Genomic DNA, 22,384 nt, shown 5'->3' on the forward strand with positions numbered 1-22,384 from the left:
TGCATATGCTTATGTGCAAATTTAATGTATAGTTGTTGCTCCAATGATGGATGTATCTCAGTGAGAACCAGGGCTAGTGGATGGCTGTGCTGAAGCAATTTTGAAGGCAATCCTGAAGGTGCTGCACATTATGTACCATCACAGTTTAATCAGACCTTATGCATCCGAGATGACTAGAATTGCCCAGCTGCAACAGACTGTGTTTGGGGTGTTTGAAGATGTGGGACTGCTCCTTCCCTGCCCTCTACATCATTAAATGGAAGTGAGTAATGAAAAGCAGGCGGCAATGTGGGAGAAGCCCTTCCTGGTGAGCGCCATGTGGAGCTCACACTGCCAGCTGCACGGGGATGAATGGCATGCAGCAGTCACTCTGCTAGAAGTTAGTTCAAGAGACAGTGGAGCAGGAGAGTGGGATGGGATTCCTCTAGTCCCATCACCTTCTTTGCTCTCCTCTGAGGTGGATGGAAGATCCCTAGTCTCCTTCCAGGATTTTGGGGACCACGTGCTGTGTGCTTTTCATTTGTTTCCCCCCAGTATAATGGGGACATCAATGAAGTCCTACCAGAGTCAGGGAGCGGGGTGTCTGTCCCCATCCCCATCTTGGTTATCCTCAGTACCGAAGGAACAAGGGAGAAACCCCGGAGAGGAAATCTCCAGATTATTCAACGAATGACAGCATGTCACCAAATAAATAAACAAAGCAGGAAAAGCAGGTCATGCCTGTCATCCCCAGTGCGAATCCCCTCTGATGCTGACAGCTCTCATGTTTCACAGTTTGCGCAGCCAGTTCCCTTTCCTTGCGGGATAATTAGCAGCCAGGCTGGGTGACGTCTGACCGGGCTTTCTGCCCCAGGGTCACCCACACTGGGTGACAGATGTCCTGCCTGTGCCCGAGGAGGACCCTGCCCTGGGGAAAGGTCCCCAGATGATGCAGGGGTCTTCTGCTGTGCAACCACCTTTCCCCTGCTTTATTGGCCAGGGTGGAAGGAGATGGGGAGGTCAAGCAAAAATGCTATCTCAGTGTTAAAAACACAGGTAAAGGCTTATATCTTGATGTCCAAGGCTATGGGTTATGTGCATTTAAACCAGCCCTACCACTAAATCCCTGATTTTGGGGGAATTAAAGCAAGGCCCAACTCATGACATGACTATGCATCCTAGTGGAGTAAAGTCTTCTGACTCAGCCTTGAGCTCAGTGGGACCCTCTTGAGCAGCTATCTTCACCTCGCATTTCACTTTCACCTTTGGAAATGCATCACTCTTGCTCTGAAAATGAGCCTTTTCCGGTCTGCACAAAGCAAACTTTTCCACGGGGAATGAGCTGAACTGCATAAATCTAATCTCCTTTTGCCACGGGTACCTCTAATGAGCTTGTTGGTGTGAGGATGGACACAGCCCTTTCCTGGTCAGCAGACACATTTAATGGTGTCTGCATGGTCAGCCCCTGGGCAAAGGTGCTGTTTTGGTAAACTAGAAAATGTTGATGAAAGTAGTTTTTTGGCAGAGAAAGCACTCATGCCAAAATGCCCTGCAAACACATTTTGCTAAAACTCATACTTGGCGGTGAAAAAGTGGGAAAATTCCTAACAATCTATTTTGACTTTCCCTAAAAAATAAAATCTTTTATTTGCAATTTTTTTTAAAGCTTAAGAGGAATATGTAATATAAATACTGTCACAGTAAAGGCAATATGTGTTTCAATTATTCCAAATATTTGGTGGTGAATTTTAAAATCTGAAATGCCTTATACCAGGCAGGACCAGGATAAAAACAAGGCAAGAAACCCTCTGAGAACGAGAATTTAATTTCTTCCATCTCCTCTTTCTGTGGCCTAATCTCAGGAGGGTCAGCTGTGTTTTGGGAAGACAGCACTGCAGTAGCTGTGCCTTTCCGTTCTTGATCACAAACTGTCTCAGCCTCAGGGCGATGCACAGCTTCCCCACACACCTCCACTGCTGACCACCTAGCACAGGGCAGCTGGGTGATAGAAACTCCCGTAGTCTGAGCCAAAATCAGTTTTGTTCTGCAGATTTGAATATTTTGAAATATTTTAGATTTTATACGTGCTCCCCCAATCTGTGCACATTGTACTGTCTTATCCTTGTATAAGAATATGTAAGAATAATATATTCTTGTTCTCTATATAGGAGACAAACTTAAAACCACAGCTACAGGGCTTGATTTTTCAGCTCAGGTAGCAAATGCAATAGTATTGCTGATGATGACCAATCCAATGCGTGCCGTTGGCTATGTTGATGGCCATCGCAACGGGGGTGCCAGCTGCATCATTATGATACCCTCTGGCAGCAGGTCAGCAGCTGCAAGAGTATACAGGATTAGTAATAAATCAAACGCATTCTGTGAACATTGTTGCAGGATATGATTAATTTTCACGTATGCCAATAACACAGTGAGCCAGCTCCTCTGTTAGTATAAAGCTGCCTAATTCTTGACTTCAGGATTTGGCTTGGTATACGCTCACTTGAGACTCATAGCCAGTTTGCCCGTATCAGCATTTATTATATTGGCTTCTGTGTTCAAGGTCAGATCCTGGTAAAATTTGCAATTTACAGCAAGGAAAAGTTTGCCTTGCAACAATGGACGGACATTAATATGAGTTGCTTTGCATGCTAACCATTGCATTTCAGGAAAACATATAAGATTAGAAGATCCAGGGAAAAGGGAGCTTGCATGGGTCCAAGCAACAAATCCAAGAGCCAAAAGAGACCACAGTGGGCAAAGCCACTAGACAAATGTGCAGACTGAAGTAAATGACATTGTATTTCCAACACCCATTGCAACATGCCAGGGAAAGTGTAAGGGGATGGAGACTTCTCCGCCTCTGCTCCTCACCCTGGTGCCTAAAAGCCCATATAACCCCATGCCTGTGGAAGCAGCTGACCTGACCCAGCTCTCCCCCAGTCCGGTGTAAATCAGCAGTAAACTCACTGTCATAATTCGCATTTACCCTTGCATAATCACAGACAGGATTTAGCCTGTCAATATTTCCCCTTTTATCATCCCTCCATCCTTTCCCCAGACCGACTTCAGCCCTGCAAAGGGAATGGGGTTGGTGCAGTCCGTTGTAGCTGAAACATCCCGGGTGGGAGGGAAGATCCTAATATCTCTTTGCAGAAACTCATCTTCCTCCTCATCACCATGAATGGCTGAAAGAAGACAAGAGAGGAAGGGACACTCCTGGAGACCTGTGGGGTGGAAAACCTATTGTTTGAGGAGCAACTCTGCTAGGCAGTGTTCAGGTTGTGTTTTCCTGGTGCTTGGGAGGACCATGTCTTGTAATGACATGATTATGTCCCCGCTGATTTGTTGGCCTTTGCAGTGCTTGGCTTTCCTGGTGACTCCATTGTGAAGGGCCCTATTCACTCAACGTGTTTACTCAGCTGCGGGAGCTTCTCCAGGGCTGCTGAGCTCGGGAGCCAGACGTAGCACCGCAGATTGTGGGAAAGAAAAAAAGCAATAAGCTGAAGGAGGATAAGCCTAGGAAGAAATCCTGCTGGAAATGCCGTATTTACCATGTGATGGCCATGTGCATAAGACGGCCTCATCCCTTGGCTGGCAGTGAGAAGGCGCTCCTGTTAGAAGCAGTGAGCTCAGTAGCTGTGCATTCCCTTTTCAGGACAGAATCATGCTAGTGGCCCCAACAAATATGCTATTTTTTTGCACTCAGGTGATTTAGTAAATTTTAGCGACTGAAGGAAGCACAGCATTGGGGTTTGGGTTCCCAGGCAGTGTTTAGAGGAAGACGTCCACTGAAGTCAGGGAGGGGATACCGATTTAAACACTCTGAGAACCATCTCAGCTTGCCTGGTGTACAAGTAAGGGACTGCCTATCAACTAGTGCAGCTTCTAGCCAAGGTCCAGGAGAGGGTCTGAATATGCTTTCCCTGGGTAGCCTTTTCCTGGGTAAGAGGAAGAAAAGGCTACCCTAACCCCAACCTTAACCCTAACCCTAACCTTAACCTTAACTCTAACCCTAACCCTAACCCTAACCCTAACCCTAACCCTAACCCTAACCCTAACCCTAACCTTATGCATACATCCCCTCCTATCTGTTCATGCAAAGCACAGGGTGTAGTGATGGCCCCAACCCCTTCCAGCCCAACTGTAATTTGTGCAAACATTTAAGGCTGTGTGCAGAAGCCTTAAATGTGTGGGGGGCTTTGCAGGGAGGTGCAGTGCTCTTTCGCTGCCTCCCACAAGCTGCAGGATGGTACCCAGACACTGAGTCGCCTCTGCTCACTCACCCACACACGGAGACTGAGCGGAGCCTTTTAGCTCTTGCTCAAGAATATGTGTAAAGGGACCTTAATGAAGAGAAGAAATCAAATCCTTTTAAGCCCAGCTGCTTGGATCGTGGGTAAATCCGTGGGCTGGAGTATGGGGAAAGTCTACAGATCTGGATTTCTTCTAACTCACTTTGCTCAATGCAATCCCATCGTTGCCAAAAGGTGGCAAAATTCCCATCTCGATGCTGGGATTGTCTCAGATAGCCACAGAGAGAAACATCACCCATGTACAGTAACTGCTTTCTCTTAAAAGAGAGCACAAGGGAGAGGAGCAGCAATAATAATAAAAAAGGACAAAGGCACACTCAACCTCTAAGGCTTATAAAAAGCAGCTTAGCCTTCAATAAGCAATTCTTTGAAAAGAAATTAATGGAAAAGGTTACAAGCCTTCTCTCGAGCAGAGCCTGTCACACTGCTCTTTCACATCGTTACTACAAATGGAACAAGTCCGTGGCATTTCTTTTCATTTCAGATGCTCTGAAAGGCTGCATTACTCACTGGACCTTGCATTTTTCCTTTCCTCATTTGCACAATGCACTGAGGAATTCCGTGTGGGTGATTCAGCGGGCGATGCGTGCTGAGCCCAACCTGCACACCCCACGTAGCAAACAAAACGGTATCCGCTGGCTGCATCTCGCCAGACACAAGAAGCCCTGTCTACCGCCACCCGAGTCTGCTTTGCAAAAAGGAAACCACGAAAAGGAGGAAAAAAAATTCAGGATTGCTTGAACGGTGCTGTCCCTTTACCTGCAGGAGACGGTAGCATATGTGGCACAGCTGAGGGTTAAAGATAGGGTTAAAGATCGGATGGGGAAATGGACCCTGAATTTTGTGAATGTGGGGTTGCCCTTCTTATGTAGCTGGGCTCTGTCACTAGGTGGTACTGTGCATCACAGCTTTGTGCCTTCCCCTAATTCCTCACTCCTGTGTTTGCCCATCCCCTGGGTTAGATGTTTTGCTGGTAAATGTTGTGCTTTGAGAGAGGGAACCTGTTGTCCAAGTCCTCTCATGTACTCCTGACTTCACACACTTTTATTGCTGAAGGCAGTTAAAGACTTCTGACTCAGCTAACGTTCAGTGCTGGTGCCTGGTTTGGGTTTCTGCTCTCAAACACCACATGTTTAATGCTGCCTTGCTGAGCCATTTTGTGATGGGGTATGACACTTTTCATCTCCAGATGCTCAGGGTCATGAAAGGGAAGGAAAACCCAAACAAATGAGGGATGGTTCTATAAAAATGGGGAAAGAAAAAAGATCTTTGATTCTTTTTGTAATGAAACCCTTAGCTCTTTGAAAGATCTTTATCAGTCCTACCACTGTCTGAGAATGGGCAACAAAGAGGTTCATTGGATTTTCACTGGTCGTCTTTGGATTTCTCGCAAGAATCCAAGTTCAAGAGATTCAAAAGAATCTGGAATGGGGGATTTTTCTTGCTTCTGCAAGAAAGCCTTAGCAGCCCGGGCCATTGGCTGGTTGCAGTGGGCTGCCCTGCCTCGGTGGCAGTGCCACATCGCACACCTATCCCTGCTTTCACACCAGCTCCTGCTGTACATATTTTCTGCAGAGAAAAAGGTTGTTAATCCAGCTCCGCCTCCCGACGTATGGTCTCAACCCTGTACAGTGACTTTCACTTCTACCGGCCCATGGTGTGGAAGTCATTTATAAGACAAGAGCCCCTGACGCAGACTGTATTGCCTGTATGAACTCAGTGCTGAACACCTTTGTGGTCTGTCAATACTTAAAGGGCACTTATGAGAAAGATGGGGACAGAGTTTTTAGTAGGGTCTGTAGCGATAGGACAAGGGGTAATGGTTTTAAACTAAAAGAGGGTAGATTCAGACTAGAAATATGGAAGAAATTTTTTACGCTGAGGGTGGTGAAACACAGGCACAGGTTGCCCAGAGAGGTGGTGGCTGCCCCATCCCTGGAAACATTCCAGGTCAGGTTGGATGGGGCTCTGAGCAACCTGATCTAGTCGAAGATGTCCCTGCCCACAGCAGGGGGGTTGGACTAGATGAGCTTTAAAAGTCCCATCCAACTCACACCATTCTATGGTTCTATGATTCTATGATGGAGACTGTATTGCCTGTATGAACTCTGCGCTGAACGACTCCCCTCTCCCTCACTAAGATATCTGTTCATTATGCATATTGCAGCATGTATAAAAAACTTGGCTGAAGCCTCTTGTGAAGTGCACTGTTATAAACTCAGATCATCCCAAAGCAGGTCTGAACAACGGGAGGAGGAAACACTGACACCCAGGAGGCAAAGGTCATGCAAGATCCCAAGATTCTACAGTCCCCCTGGAAAAGCTGGGTGCAGAGGCCAGTGTCCTTGTCTCAAGACAAGACAACAGACCCAAGGCACATTTCACCTGTTAAATTAGCATTACTAATTTGTGTCTTTTCCCTCCTCCCTCCAAAATGAAGCAGCTTATCCAGCACTTCCCAACATTCAACTACCCTCCAAAAGCCTCCTCCAGTCCAGAACAACATCAGAAGAACTGCTGATCTCAGGTCCAGCTTTGTCCCAGTCTGTCTCCAGACTTCACACTGCTGCAAGAGTACTAATTTAAAACTCCCTTTATTTTCATAGCTACAAAACTGTCAAATGATTAGTGATTCTGCAGATTTCCCAAACTGCCAAATGGCCCAGCAAAATCCTTTCAGAGTATTTTTTCTGAGTGTGTTTCATTTTGCATGAAGACATTCTGGGTAGTTTGACATAAAAAGGAAGACCATATTGATGGGTGATCAAAATTAGGTCAGTGATGACTAAAGATAGGAGTCTTCTTCAAATAACTGGTCCTGTGCTCCACAGCTGCTGCAGTACAATGCTCAATCACTCAGCTGCACTAACTCCTGGGGTGCACCATGGACATGTGAAGCGCTTGGCATCCTAAGCGGCATTTGGGTTTTTCCTCAGGGGAGCTAGAAGCAGTGTCATCTGCAAGCACATTAATTTGCTTATGAACAGGAGATAGGGTGGAAATGGGCGTGCAACTCCTGGCAAGAACAGCCAGAGCAAAAAATACTGAAAAGCAAGGGGAGAAACAGCAGATGGGAGGGAAGCAGGTCTGCCTGAATTTGTAAGAGGGCAGATACATGGTATTTCAAGGGCAGTGCAGCTCTTCAAGGCCACAGGCTAGTCATCACTTTGGGTCTATCACCCTGCCCAGTTCTCATACCAGCCACTCAGACAGGAGCCTGGTTGCACTAGGTGCTCTCTTTACAAGACCAGAGCAAATAGTGGCTAAGAATGAAAGAGGGACAGCATGTCCTGGGAAAAGATGCACGTGAACAGAAAGCTTCGGAGAAGACTTTTCCTTTGAAAAAACCTTTGGGGAAAATCCCAAGAGGCATCCAGATGCACTCATCCCTAAAACACAACAAACTTGTGAGACACGGGAGCAAATGCCCTACTGAGAAATCTTGTGGCTGGCCTATATTAATAGCAATTAATCTCTGGAGACCTGCAAGGTGTCTGAAGCCCTGTTAGAGGAGGGAGAGGTTCCTGAACAACTTCCAGGATAATGAGTCCCCCGAGAAATGTGGAATGAAAAGGGGTGAGGTAAACCAATGGTTATCAGCTCCAACAAAAATTAGCTCTGCCCACCCTTGAGCATTCACAAACCTTTTCAACACTATGTGCACCGTATTCCCTGCTGCATTTTCCTGGCTAGGTTTCATTTATTTCCAACCTGCCCAGGTCTGATGCAAAAGGGAGAAGCTCTAATGGCTATCATGCCTTCCCCATCCACAGCTGATGGTTAAGACATTACCCATGTGTATTAATAAATCATAGTTGCCAGCCCAGGCTGAAGGTGGAGTGAGTGGGAGATGGTCCTGGGCAATCCTAGACCTCTGCAGGGCAGATGGGTTCATCTCTCCTGGTCACCCCCAGCTATCATCAGCACTGGCAGGAGAGACTTCTGATCTACTTTATGTATGAACTGTAAGATGAGATGAATCACAGCAATGAGTCTGTGCTTGTTAAAGCATCCAAAGATAAATATGTGATTAGTTTTGCTATTATAAAGTGGTGTGGCTGGGAATCACAGCCTCCCACTCAGGGGACAGCAGCTCCCTTGGAGCTTCCAACTTCTCCTTGGAGCCAGCGTTTATCACCACCACCCAAAGATGGGTCAAGGCTTAATCACTTCTGGCTGGTTCGATGTTCACAAGGGGCGTTGTCCTCATGGCTTATCACTGTGATGTGACTGCTTGGCAAAGTCAATGGCGGCGCTTGAACCTGGGGCTTTCCACATCAAGACTAACCCCTTACGACAAGTGGGTGTAAGCCAGCAGAAGGACAGCATCTTCAGGTTGGGGTGACTCTGAAGCTGTGCGCCCTTTGCTGAAGCTGGATAACAAAGCCCATAGATGGGAAAGGCTTTGGCCAGGAGGTCCCTGCACAAAAGGCTCCTCATCTGTGCCGGGACATCCAGGCGCTGCAGCGTGCGATAACGTAAAGAAAAAGCCCCAGGCTGCAGCCCAGCCCCCGGTCACACAGACGATGGCTGTTTACACTGGCTCCTTTGCAGGAATTCAGGATTTCAGTCCTGCGCTATATTTAGGCTGCAAAACTACTGATATTTTTTAGGTCTTTAACACACAAGTGGCCTTTGACACACAAGTGTATTTTCTGAGAGGAAGAATTTCGGCTCTCAAATAAGTGGTGGGAAAATACAACCCCCAGAAATGTTAAAATTTCTAAAACTGGAGCCAGGAGTTAGGAACTGACAAGGGGAGTTTACATTATAAATACAGTCTGTTGGCTGAGCCAAATGTTTAAGGCAGTCCTATGTCGGGACCCCTTTGTCTGGGTTAGCAGGACTCGGCTGGCTCCTGACACTTAGGACGTCCTGAATATTTACATTTCAGCTTTTACCATAAGAGGAAGAAGAGCTGTTAAGAGCTGATTATCTTGGGACAAAGAGGAAAGAGGTTGAAAATGGGACACAGTCCTTTATTGAAACATATTGTCTGCAAAGCAACATCTGGCATTTAGAAAAAAGAAGAAAAAAAAGTCCCACTTCCAGATTCCTGGTCTGAGTGTGTTACAGAACCGGCATCCAAGGGGAAAAGATTTCTGTGAAAACGGCTTGAATGAAAGAATCCCTTTGTAGGAGGTTATGACAGATAAATTACAGGAATGTTTGTGATATGATATAATAGTGGCAATTAAGAGACATTTCAGATGATGAATGCCTGAGAATATGCGACGCAGCGAACTTCCCAGAACCTCTCTTTTCTAAGATGAACAGTGACTCTATTCTCACTTTAATTAGGAATTATCGAAGCCCTGTGCTGCTTATTCCCCTTCCTTCTTCCCTACCTCCTCATCCTGGTGGCTACTTTGATATAATTCGTCTGGAGCAAACCGTTCCCCATTTTCAGTCTGGTTTTGCAAAACCCCTGATTGATTGCCTGACGTTTTGCAAAGCCCAGCTCAGCCGCTAGCCCTGCTGATACTCAAAGTTGTTGTTGTCTCAGCTGTGGCTACATACATGAGGACCCACCTGACTCCAGCCTCCTGTGGCTGTGGGGCTCTAAAAAGTATTAAAAAAAACATTAAAAAAAGGAAAAAGCAGAGGTCAAACCAAGTACAGCAACTTACAGTAACATAAAAATTCCCAGCCCTCAAACAGGTCTCTCTCTTCGTCATGAGCTGCCTCTTCACCACCATGGAAGTGACTGTACAAATGCGTTAAGCCCCTAAGCACACAGAGGTTGAGATCAGGCCCCACGGAAGTGGAGCAAAGCAGATTTGCAATGGCTCTAAAACCCACATTCCTGCCCTCCCGGAGCTTTACAAGAGCCCCTTGAGTCCCAGCGGCCGGCAGCTCCGGCAGCTCAGTGACCAGTGAAGTTAGCGAGTAATTGCACATAACAGGGTTTGCAAGTTATGCAATGCTGCAGACATTGGGTGACTCCTGCCAGGTACCGGACAGACACTAATCCCCCACTGGGGTGCCAGATGGAAGTTCACAGTGCAGAGGAATTTGACCTTGGATAACTTTTTGTATTTGAGACAGCACTGGCTGTCATGTGGAGCTCTTCTCCAGGAGCAGGGGATAGGACCAGCCCGAAACTGTGCTTTGTCAGCTGTTTTGGAGTTGCTGGTGGACTCACATAGTTTAAAAAAATACCTCCCAAACTGAAAGAAGAAGGAAAAAGGGCAGGGTTTGAAATCCCATGACAATTTTCCTCCAGCTTGGCCCCATAGGCTTCCAACTTAGGAAAACAACGCTCCATGAGCCCACGTGAACATATGCAGTGCATAGGAGATTTAAATTAAGAGTGTTATAGATGAATCAAAATAAGTGGACACTAAAAATGGCTCTTTATATTTAAACTTCAGAAGTAATTAATGTGCAAATGTTGGTAAAACACTTGCTGTAGCCACTCGCTGGTGTCAAAGGTGCGTGAAGTTAATATCCTCCTCAATCCAACCTGGGAGGGATGGAGGGAAGGAAAGAGAGGTAGGGCATACCCTGAGTTCAGTGCCTTCTGCTACTGCGACCTCAATGGCATTAAAAGCCTTTGTTCAGTTCTTTTTTGCTATCACATGAGAGTTATCTTTCAAGTGCATAATTTGGGCTTGTTTTTCCCCAAAGCTCACATGCCCAAGAGCAACTGTTTTTCTCTAAACAATTGAATGCTGTCGGTTGGATGTGAAGAGAGTTTCTGCAAGAATGTGGATGATTCATGGCAGCATCTCAGATGCAGCTGCAAACACAGTTAGGGCAGGATCATATCAATGGCACTAGTCAGCTCCACCTTTGCTCCAGGAGAACATAAAAAAAAAATGGCATCCATTGCACAAAGCCTTTGGTGGAGCAACAAAGGCATGTTGCAAACAAAGAAAGAAAAAGCAGGTTTTTCCCATGATCATCTTATTTTATGCAAGAGAAGAAACACATGGATGCCTGATGGGAGTGGACCTGTTCTGGGGTTACTCTGAGCCGTATATTCAGGATGGATTTCTCTTTGAGGGAGAAGGGGTTGAATCGAACAAAAATTCTTCAGGCAAAACTCCCTGCTGGTTTCAATTACTTTAGAGGATTTAATTGTTCACAGATGTCTCTCTGGGGAAGGCAAAGCTCTTTACCAAAAGCAGGTTCCTGGGGGCCTGTCCCATTACAGAGCAAGTTGTATCAACTGCAACAGCTGAAGCTGGATGACTTGAGCTGCAAGGTTGCTGGGCACTCTGCCCTGATGGCTGCCTACTTTCCTGAGGGCTTCCAGCATTTTCCACTTTAGGACCCAGGCCTTGGATGACATACATTTAATCAGAACAACGTGACTGGGCTGTACCTCACAGGACTGTGGGTGTTTAATACTTTGGCATCTGGTTGGGTTTAGCAGTCTTAGCTCTTTCTGGTTTCAGCACAAAGGGGTAGGCATCTCCAGAGAGTGACTTGTACCAAGACACCCATCTTGGAAGGAACTAGCATAGATGAAATGCCTAATTTTTGATAACTAAAGGGACGTGAAGTGCATTCCATCTCACATTTCAAGACACTAAGCAGAAAATAGCTAAGCCTAGGAAGAAGCAGTTCAGACCTGGCTTCTGCAAACCCAGGGGATCAAACAGTATTTCCCTTGCCTTGCTGGTAGGTGCATTTCTGTTACAAGCAGATTGAGCTGCTAGGGATCATCTCAGTTGAGATGGTTTGTATGCCTTGTGAGGAGCACAGTTTTCATCCCTTGCAGCCAAAAGCAAAGACAGGGGCAGGAAAGTCATTGGTGGTAGACTTCAAGAGAGCTCAGCTTTAGGACAGATTAAAATCCATCCTGGGCTAGAAACAATTCAGCATTTCTTGTGTTTGCTCCTTGGCCGGTAACCTATATAAGCTGCATTGGCAATCCTAACCCCTTTATTAGTGGGCTAGAATTAACACCATGAAAGACTTTGCCCATGTTCGTAACCGGGGCAGCCAGACTCCTCTCTCATGAACAGACTAGTACTGGAGATCGAATGTTTCTCACAAGGAGGCAGCTGGAAAAATCCACATAGGAATAAACCAACGCCAAGTACCCGTCCCCTTTTAAGACGCTGCTGTATTTCTTGAACTAAACGAAGCTCAGTCATGAGACTTGACCACTCAATCTCCTCCTACCATCCCTAAAAGTTCATGTAGAGACAGATAGGAGGGTCAATGTAGGTTTAAAGTCTACCTCATTTTCTAGCAGAACCGGACAATTTGCTACAGCACACGGAAAGCACTGCAGTGTTGTGTTTACAAATAATTAGTGAGTGCAAGCCCCAGCCTGGTGCAGCTCCATGTTAGCTTTTGTGCTTGGCGGCACAGCAGCCCCCGAGGTGATTTAATGGTTCAGGTTCAACCATTGCTGAGCAAACCTCTGGTGCCTGTCCCTGCCCTCCAAGAAACCCCTCTGCCTCTTGTCTTGACCCACAGCTGCCTTGGGGCAGTGGAAGGAGAGAGATGAGACCCCACAAGCTGCCAAGGGGAGTAGGTGTTTGTGACTGTCCAGGTGGTAAAAGAGTTATTGCCCCAAATTTCCCAGGTGTGTAAGACCTTTGTGCTCCTCTGGTGAGCTCCACCATGACATTTTACCTTGAATCCTTGGACGTGGGCAAGACATCCCAAGTAGCCCTCTAGCTTTACGTGGACCTCTCACCTGATGCAGTGTAGGATGGAGACCAGCCCTGGGCAGGCTGATTTGGCATGCCCCAGAGTGGGGATAAGAACTCATATCTAGCTGGATATTTTGCAGTGTTAACATTTTGACCTCCTCTCCACCGACATCAATGCTCCGTGGGGCTACAGTGGGGCTGGTGGCAGCGGCACGGATCCTACCAGACTGCCCCGGCCCTTGCCAGCTCTAGAAAAACAGGAGAAGCCTGTATCAAATGCTGAGGTCAATTTTACAGTGTGTCGTAAAAATACCTGGGGATGGGAACTTATTGAACACCTCTTGTGCTTTCTCCATAGATGCCTTGAATAGAAATGGCTTGAGGTTCCTCCATAGGCTGACTTTTTTTTTCTGTTTGGATATGTTTTCTGGCAAAGATGAATTTTTAACATTTGCGTTTTCTCTCCCCTCCCCTGCCTGTCTGTTACCCTCTTTGCTTCTGCCTGTAACGAAGATGGGGTGCGAAACTCTGTAAGCTAAAAGCTCCCGAGTGGCTTTTGGAAACATGTGAGGCTCATTAGCCTTTTCTGCAACCCTGGGGCTTTTGGGTGGAGGGCTCTTTTTTTGTGATTCATTTCGGTTGCCGCTGTTGGTTTTTTTTTTTAAGGGAAGCACTTCAAGTCTCATAAATGCTTAAATATGTCGCAATAAAGTTTGAGAAGTCTTCAGGGCAGCTCCAGAGCCTGCGGACTAGCTCAACAAAGAGTGCTGGGGAAAAAAGTCACAGTTACCTCCCACTAAAAGTGGGAATTAGGCAGGCTGCAAGCTCGGAGAGGCCAGATCCATTTACGATACCCCATGGGATGGCTTTAGGGGGTCCCAAAGCCTCCTGAAAGCCAGCTGCCCTGGAGCATCACGGTGCCTCAAGAACAGAACAATCACCAGCAAAGAGCCCTGCGAGCGCAGCTCTGCAGGTGGCACCAGTACCCACGTCCACCGTGGTGCTTATGAATGAAAATCAACAACCCCACTGAAAAACCCTCTGCCCAAAACCAGAAGAGAAGTTATCTGGGTTTGCTGACTTCGAGTGAGTCAGAAACAGCTTCAGCTACAACCTGATACCTGAATAAGGTCCCATGCTCTCTACTTGAGGTAGTTAGCCGAAGTGAATTTTGTTGGCTCTTTTCTCCTGCCCACCCATCACTCCCACACGCCTAATCCCCCATTTCCTCAGCCTTCATCGTGCTGGAGCTAACTAGATTAATGGGAAATGCTAATATATCAGGCCAGAAAGGAAAGCAAAGAGCTGGTTGTGTTTGAATTCCACATTAATCTACTTGGTGATGAAGCCATAAATCAAAACCTGGAAGTTTTACCAATCTGAAATGATGTGTTTAACATTTCAACCCTTTCCTTCCTCCCTCTTGCCCAACATTGATTTGCACAGCCTTTTACAGCAGCAGGGCAGGCTTGCAAAATGCTGCTTTTGCTCCTGAATCCCTAATTGTGCTTAGACATAATAAGATGTCTTCAAGGCAAGCAGGGTGAGAAATGATGCTGAAACAAGAATGGATTTCCCAAATTGCTTCTTTATCAGGGGGAAGACCACATTCCTGATAGGGTACAGGGGTTGTAGGCATGTCTCAGAGCCCATTGCGAGGTAGATAACAGCCTGTCCCTTATCAATGCAATACTCAGCAGGGTGCTAGCCAGCCCCCAGGTGAATGGAGGAGAAGCCCCAAAGCCCAACTCCCCAGTGCCCATGGCAGCTGATTGAAAACCCATTAGCACCCAGTTGCCCGCAGTGGGCACCGTGTGGGAAACACACCTGAGATGCCTTGTCCCCAGGGGAAATAGAATTGAAGGATCTGGAAAATAAGGGGAATGAAGGAACTGAACATCAGGCCCAAGGAGGACGTTGTTTAGGGGCTCACGTGGCTGAGTACCTCTGTGTGTACGTAGATGAAAAAACAGTTTCTGGGCTGCAATACCTGCCAGCTCTGATCCGAGAGGAGTGACAGGGAGTTAAAGCACTACAAAAACACACTCAATACAAAGGGGCCAGGATTCATGGGTGACTTTCACAGCTGGAAACCAGTTAGTGAGCTGGGATTTGCGACTTGATGCTGCCTTGAAGGAGCTGGGGGTTTCCACAGCAGCAGCAATCTCCCTCCTGGGGCTGGGGGTACCCAGAGCCCCCAGATATCCTTCCCCCATCACAGGACCTTGGCTTCTGCATTTGTTCCTGCCGTTGCTCCTTGGGCCTTTATCCTCCTGCCAGCATGGCAAAAGCTGTCTTCTCTTCCTCATTTTAGGTTAATATCCAGCCCCTGAATGCTACAGCCCACCTCCTTCCTTAATCCCGTTACCTGTAACTGGATGTATGGGGAGCAATGAGATACTGAAGACAATTCTGCACTTGTGTCTATAGCCTGAAGTGAGTAGTTTCATCCGTCTCTGCCTCAGTTTCTACAGCAGTAAAATAGGCATGGTATTACTCAACTGCCTTTCCAAATATTTGGTGGATAAAAAGCAGTGTGTAAAAAGTACACGGCACTACTGTGGACAGTGTGCAGGGAATTAAATGTCTGTGATTAGTATTACAGCTCCTCGAGAGACTGCTCTGCGTCCAGCGATCTGCCTCTGACTTGGTAGAAGCAGTTGGTTGGATTTTAAACAGACAAGACACATAAACACATTTTTACTGAAGATGTAGGTCCTGGCCTGCCTAATGTTCTTTGACACTGCACAGACATAGCCAGGAAACTAAAACATTTGTTGATGGATTTGGAGATTAAATAAATACTGAAATATCTTCAGGATGTTAAAATGCAGAACTGACTGCCTATCCCATAATAAACCAGCCCTCCCCCAGCACTTCTTGAAATGTGAGTATTTCCGCAAAAGCAGGCACTGTGTTAGTTCACAAGGCCATTTTTAGTAGGTCAGAGCAGTCAGACGTCTTCTGGGCATTGGTAAAAATACACCCGACAGCTCTGTGGCATCTCGCACAACTGACTGTCTGAAAGCCTCGACTGGAAGTTTATTATTCGTTAATCTCCTTTTTCAAATCCGTTTCAATCATGCAGTCAGAAAGCCACATGGCAGATCACAAAACACAAAATATAGCAAGCGTTCACCACAATTAAAATATAGCAACTGGTGAATATTAGCCCACTGAAAACAGAGCAAGGCAAGTGGTTTGTTCAGACTGTGCAGACAAATGTATCCCTGGGAATCGCAGCAGACTTGCAGGAGGACTTACTTGCCAGGAGGAGAAATGCAGTCTGAGACAGATGATGGTACCTTGCTTCAGGGTACCAAAAGTCTCTAGTTCTTGGATGTTGTGAGTACCACAGCATCACTTAAAGACAATGAGAAATGGAGTTTCTTGGCATCTCTGAAAGTCAAATTCAGTTTGGAAACTAAGAACGAAGGAAAAAATTTTGATTGTTTTAACCTATTTTATAACAACTACTGCTCAGAGTGCAGCCTGAGCAAGTCCAGACTTCTGATTGCTGTGTCAGTTTGGATTTGAAGACTGAAATCTCAAGTCAGGATCCCATCCTGACAACCACAGCCAGCATCACCCCAAAATTGCTATTCCATCTACCTCTGCTAATGCATTGCCGCTGATTTTCCAAGAGCCAAGAAAGCAAAATCTCACTTGTCAGAAATAAGGGGAATTACACTGATTGTGTTGATGCCTGGAGCTCCTTTTCTTTTCAGGAACCCATTGCCTGTTGCATTAGCAGTAAATCTGGACTGTACCCTCTGTACAGTATTAGCTTTGTTTTTATATATTTTGTAGATGGGACAGTAGAAGGGAATTACCAAACCCATGGATGTTTTTCAGGGTTTGTGTGCTGGAGACAAGAGTCTAGGGAAAGGATACCAAAAATTTCTCCAAGTTGGTGTCATACCCGAGCAGCCATGGTCTTGGTTGGTGGTGCAAAGGAGGACCTGAGTCCTCCCAGTGATGTGCACACAGCAGGGTGGGTCCTGCTGAGCCAGGAACCTGGCTGTGCGGTACGCTGCTGCGGTACCCCCAAGTCAGTCTCAGCAAGGATGAGCCAGCAAATGGCTCCAGAAGCACAGGTGCACTGGGATGTGATTAACTCAAAGAAAAAAGCATAAAGCATACTTTTTGGAGTATGAAAAAGTTTTGCTTAATTTTACAAAGTTGACTAATGTTTCTTTTTAGGGCTGTTTTGGTTCTGGTACCATGCAGAGGTCCTGCAGCTGATCTGCTTTGCTCTCAAGATGCAGTAACAACAGGGACTGATATATAGCAGCAACAAAAACTAGCATGGTCAAGAGTTTACTTGATCATCTAAATAATAAACAGTGGAAGAAGTCTCTGTCTCTGGGAAGTGATTAAACCATCAGACTTTCTGTCTAAGCAATATTCTACTAAAATACCCTGTCAGCATTTAAACTGGAGGATGCTGGCGACTGGAGGAAATGCTGTTAGGATTAATATACGTAAATGTAGAGTTAGCTATCAGCTCATGCTGGCCACTAATAATACTGCTGTTGCTGGCTCTCTGTGGCTATGAGCTACAAGATGCCTTTCCCGAGCAAACCTCCACCCAGCAGCAACTCTCCTGGTACCTGACCCACCATTTCAGGTCCTCTCCAAAGAACTGGAAGCTCATGGGCATTGACAAATAAAGTGACGTGGTTTTACTGAGCTTTTGCAGATGTTCACTGATTCTGTCTGAGAAACAGACAACTATTCAAGTCCACCCTGCCTTGTGAGTGTTAGGCTGCATCGATGCTTGTTTGGATGGGAAGGGAGGCACCTTTGCCGGTCCCATTTCCCTGGCGACTCTAGCAAAGGGGGATAACATGCCAGGAACATGATATAATGCCATGGGGGATGGCTGAAGACATGTGCATGTTGTAATGGGAAAAGTGCACTTACGCGTGTGCTCAGTGTTCGCAACAGAGTAAATCTGTTAAAAGATCACCAATCCCAGGAGTTATCTCAGGCAGTAGCAGCCCCTGATGCATGGTGCGTAGGCTGGGATAGGTTATTTGTAATTGGAATCTGGACACATCTAAAAACTAACTCCTTAGTTTTTAAGGATGGTTTTACATGGGTGGAGGGTAAAAAGAGGGTTCAGCATTGAGCCCTCTGGTTTCCCCCTCTCCTTTCTCAGGCCTACGTCAGCTAATTGGCTTCAGGTTCAAGCTCCTAAAACAAGCTGCAGAGAGCAGATGGGGCAACCCTACACCATAGGCAGCCTCTGCACAGACTGACCTGCAGGTTCACACCAGCCAAGACCAAGCACAGCCCAGGGAAGGCAGCTTGGTTCACTTGGAGCCATCACTGTGGCACCTCTCATGGGGGTTTCAAAGCCGTGCCCTGGGGCCACCAGGGCAATCAGTGGGTTGAAGGGTCCTTCTGGGTAATGGGTTTGTGTTATTTGCTGCAGGCATCTTCGAGAATAAGCAAATACTTAAAATAAACACACCGCCTGTGCCTGCTGAAAACTGCTGAAACCAAAAGAAGGCCATAAAATCAATTCCTGAAGCCTGCTGAAACCTGACCATGATTTGAAGCTGGTTCAAAGTTTGCTGAAATTACTAAGAGCCTTTCTCTGGTCTTCCTCTAAGAAACACACACAATTTCTACAGGCTTTTAATCTGGCTTCTTCTGTATAACTTGGCTTCACACATGGAGACTTCCAAAGCACAGGAAAAGCAGAATACCAAGCAAATGGGAGTAGCAGAAAATGCCTTTTCCAAATGCAAACACCAATTGGTCAATTCTGCATCCGGCATTAGCCAAATCTGTGAAGTTGATAAATATTGTAACGGGTTTGTCCCCACAGCAGAATAAATGTCTAGCCTCAGTTGTCTAAGGCTGATTAAAAAAGCAGATGAGCTGGATACTACTTGGTTTACAGTGTCATTGCAACCTGGACTCGCTTATGGACTGGAATGAGTTGCTATTCAAAGTGGCATCCAGTTCTAGTGACTTCACTGTGATGTTCAGTTTATTTAACCCAGTTTAGCTAGTCTCAGAAACACACACAGTTTATTAGAGCTGTTTTGTATACCTCAAGCTGCAAGCAGTTAGCGTAGCTCTACAGAGAAGCCAGTTGACCGAGCCCCAAACCTCTCTATACCACATGAAACACCAAGTAAAACAAAAGTTTTAGACGATCAGATGCTTCAGACTTTGCAAGACTAAGCAGTCAGAAGGCATTGCACAAGTCAAGTAGGGATAAGTACTGCTACTGTAGTTTAAAATCCACCGCGTTTTCCCATTTTTCACAGGTTAGGTGTCTTTAGGCATCCTTTCCTCCAGGTAAGTTTTAAATTACTCTTGTGCAGCCACAGGGACAGCTTGAGGACACAGCACAGCTGAGGCTAGCTGAACTTAGGAGTATAAAGCTCAAGGAAAGGGGATATAACAGAGTGAGACTTATTTTGCATTCACTTATTCCCCTCTGGTCTGTAGGACCTGTGTTCAGCCATGGAAGACCCCACCACCACCCTCAAAACCTGCATTTCTCCTCCCAGACCTCCCCTGCCCATGGTGTCTCCTCTGTCCCACCGCCTGTGGTAGGACCCAAAGCGGTTGGTAGGAACAGGACAGGACCCTATGCGACTCCCCGGTGTGTTTCCCCTCTGCAGCACCGGGGTTTGAGAGTCTGGCCTGGTGTTTTGTAACCCTACCTGATAAACGGCTCTGGAAATGCACCATGGCTTCAGCATGAGCTGCAGGACCCTCAGGTTTCCAAAGCGGCAAGTCCTCAGAGCCCGGGACGTCAGGCTCCACACCAGGCTGTCCCAGCTGTAGAGCAGATCCTCAAAGCCAAAGAGCACAGCAGCCATGCCAGCTCCCCCTGTGAAACACCCCGGACTCCCTCCTTGGAGGCAATCAGCTAATCCCAAGGCGCCTTATGAACGGCAAGGTTAAAAAGTCACTGCAATTTCCATCAAAGAAGGAGAAGGTAAAGAAAGGAAAAAAAACCCCAAACCACCAAACCAAACCCGACAACAAAAACCAGCAGCCAAAATAAACTGTTTGGGGATGTGTCTTTCTCCCTTCGCACACGCCCTTCAGGATGTGGTTTCTCCCTCCGTGTATCTTCTCAAAGTGAGTTCTGCTGCACCCAGGGATGAGCAGGGAAGAGGTAAAAATACCTCTCCTGACTTAGGAAGGCAATTGCACATCCCTCGCAAAGGGCTTCTTGGTTACACTGCATCACTTCCCAGCTCTTTGCTGCAGAACCAAGAAGCAAACTCGGATCCAAAGTCATCACTTTGCAAGCTCAGTCCTGGGACTCCATCCAGAGGGAGGAAAAAAAGCCGCCTGCTCTCCCTCTGCCAACATTCCCAAGACATTCCAGTATTGGGCTTAACTCTTTCAAACACTCCCGAAGAACAGCTGAGAAGACAGCTTTGCCACATGCAACCTTTCATCCTTTTGTTTTGTGTGTTGACTAGCTATTGCACAGTTACACTCCAGTCTTTTTTCCACCCAACTGTCTGTTCTGGAGCCTTTATATGTTTTGGACTCAGAAGGGGACTTAATCTTTATATGAGACTTATGCAACAGTCTGCAAAGCATCTTATTTACCCAAGGGGTGATAGCTTGGGAAGTTGCATGGATTAAACAATGTCCATTTAAAATCAGTCTGATTCAGCTGGTGTGGACATATATTTAACCCTTGCTGAGCTTGCATTCATAAGGGTGGGTCTCATCTGAGCAAGCCCAGGAGAATGCAATACAGTTCTCTCCATCTGAGCTGGATGCCAAAACATCCTTTTTAGTCTATGGATGCAAAGATCCACTTCTGGCATCCCTTTCTGAGATAGGTGTTGAGAAGAGATACGTTCCCTGTCCATTTCCCCCCAGGAGCAGCTTGTCTATGTGGAGACTTCAACGCTTGTCAACATCTGTGGTGAGGTGGGCTGAGGGAACTGGTCCAGTGAGGGTGAAAATGCATTATCAACACAAGGATTTTGCAGTTCAGTTAAATCACCACAAAATCACGCAGTTAAATTGCAGCAGCTTTTCCAACTAGATGCCATGAGTGCTCCTTCTACCTATGGGCTAAAGTTTAATAACCAGGTGGAGAAACTGAGATGGAAGTATTTTTACCAAAGGCACAGTGCAAACCAGTGCCTTTGGAGACAGCTGCCTGTCAGTGCTATTTTTCACTCATTTCACTCTCCCTTCAGAGGAATGTGCACAACAAGGCAGCAGGACTTGGAGGGAGCAGATGGGAGTCAGCTGGGGAGTGCCTACATGGAGGCACTTCCAAGGAGGCACTTTTTAGAGGGCTAGACAGGACAACACCACTTTGAGCTGAAATCACGAGGGACCTGCACGCACTGAGCCCCTAAAGCTGCTGGTTTAGCAGAGCCATCATTTCCCAAAAGCCTTGATGTCTTCTCTGATTCAGCTCCCTGGATGGGGAAGGAACAGGAATATAAACTCTGGTTGATTTTCTGCAGGTCTGTCCCACCCTGACCCAATCCATAATTGGATCTTTGAGGACTGGAAGGCACAAAGAGAGCAGTGTGTCATGGTAATGGCACAAGGATGCTCATCAGATCATTGACAGGGCAGGTGGAAGGCCAGGAAAATACAGCTGAGAAATTCATGTTCTCAGCCTAATTGCTTCTTCAGGACATCGTTTTTAGAGTGGCATCATAAGATATGGTAATAAAATCATAATAATATTTCCTCCAAAGTTATTCGAAGCTATTCATTCTGCGAAGTGTAGTTTTCTTTCCTCCTCTCTTTGTCCCTGCCTATCTGTTTTCTTGGTGTCTAGCCTTTGCTGCTAGTCTCCCTGTGCTCATCACCGCTCAGTTATTTCTCTGCCTGCCTGTAAACGAGGTAACACATTGCCTCCATTAGCAGCGATGTAGACAAGGGACCAGGAACATCTCCATTATAAAGCCTCATTTGGAAGAAAGGAATTTTTTTTTTATATAACTTGACTAGACAATATTTGCTTCAGGCTACAGCCTGGTGTGTAAGATCTCTGCCTGGGAGCACAAGAGAGGAAAAGAAAGAAATGTGTTTGATAAAGGAAAACAGAGGGGGGAAAAGAAACTATAGCAAGTGATTGCTCTGGGATGTGACCTAACCCCTTTGGTATTCTGCAAGGGGGAGAGGAGGGGAAATGGAGGATATGCTGCAGTTTTAAAATTAGCAACTCCACATGTGCATCTAGTCTTTCCGTATGCTTGAAAGGAAACTTTCGTCCCCCCATCCCAACTCGGTAATTACTCAACAGATGAGGGCAGCTCTGAAGGAGCCTTTTCACTCGGCTGATGATATAATCAGACTTTCTGAAAACAGTTCCCCTATGTATTTATTTAACTGATAGACTGGAGCAGTCTCCTTAGGACTCACTTGAGCCTATAGGAGGCCCAGTGAGCATTTCAGTGTGTAGATTTACCTTCATGATTAGAGCAGATTGTTTGGTTTCCTGCGGAGGTT

At 46.4% G+C, this 22,384-nt stretch overlaps 1 protein-coding gene across 1 annotated transcript in view; it reads right to left on the reverse strand.

Moving 5' to 3' along the window:
- The window catches only part of FRMD4A (FERM domain containing 4A), a 196,193-nt gene extending 176,532 nt beyond the window's left edge, over window positions 1-19,661 (reverse strand). Inside the window, exon 1 of the mRNA XM_009321777.1 lies at window positions 19,600-19,661. Coding sequence (XP_009320052.1) covers window positions 19,600-19,638 — 39 coding nt within the window. The 5' untranslated portion in view covers window positions 19,639-19,661. The remainder of the gene's footprint in view (window positions 1-19,599) is intronic.
- Between the last annotated feature and the right edge of the window lie 2,723 nt (window positions 19,662-22,384).

The sequence above is a fragment of the Pygoscelis adeliae genome, unplaced genomic scaffold (genome assembly GCF_000699105.1).
Source record: "Pygoscelis adeliae isolate BGI_AS28 unplaced genomic scaffold, ASM69910v1 Scaffold202, whole genome shotgun sequence".
In the NCBI taxonomy this organism is placed as follows: domain Eukaryota; kingdom Metazoa; phylum Chordata; class Aves; order Sphenisciformes; family Spheniscidae; genus Pygoscelis; species Pygoscelis adeliae.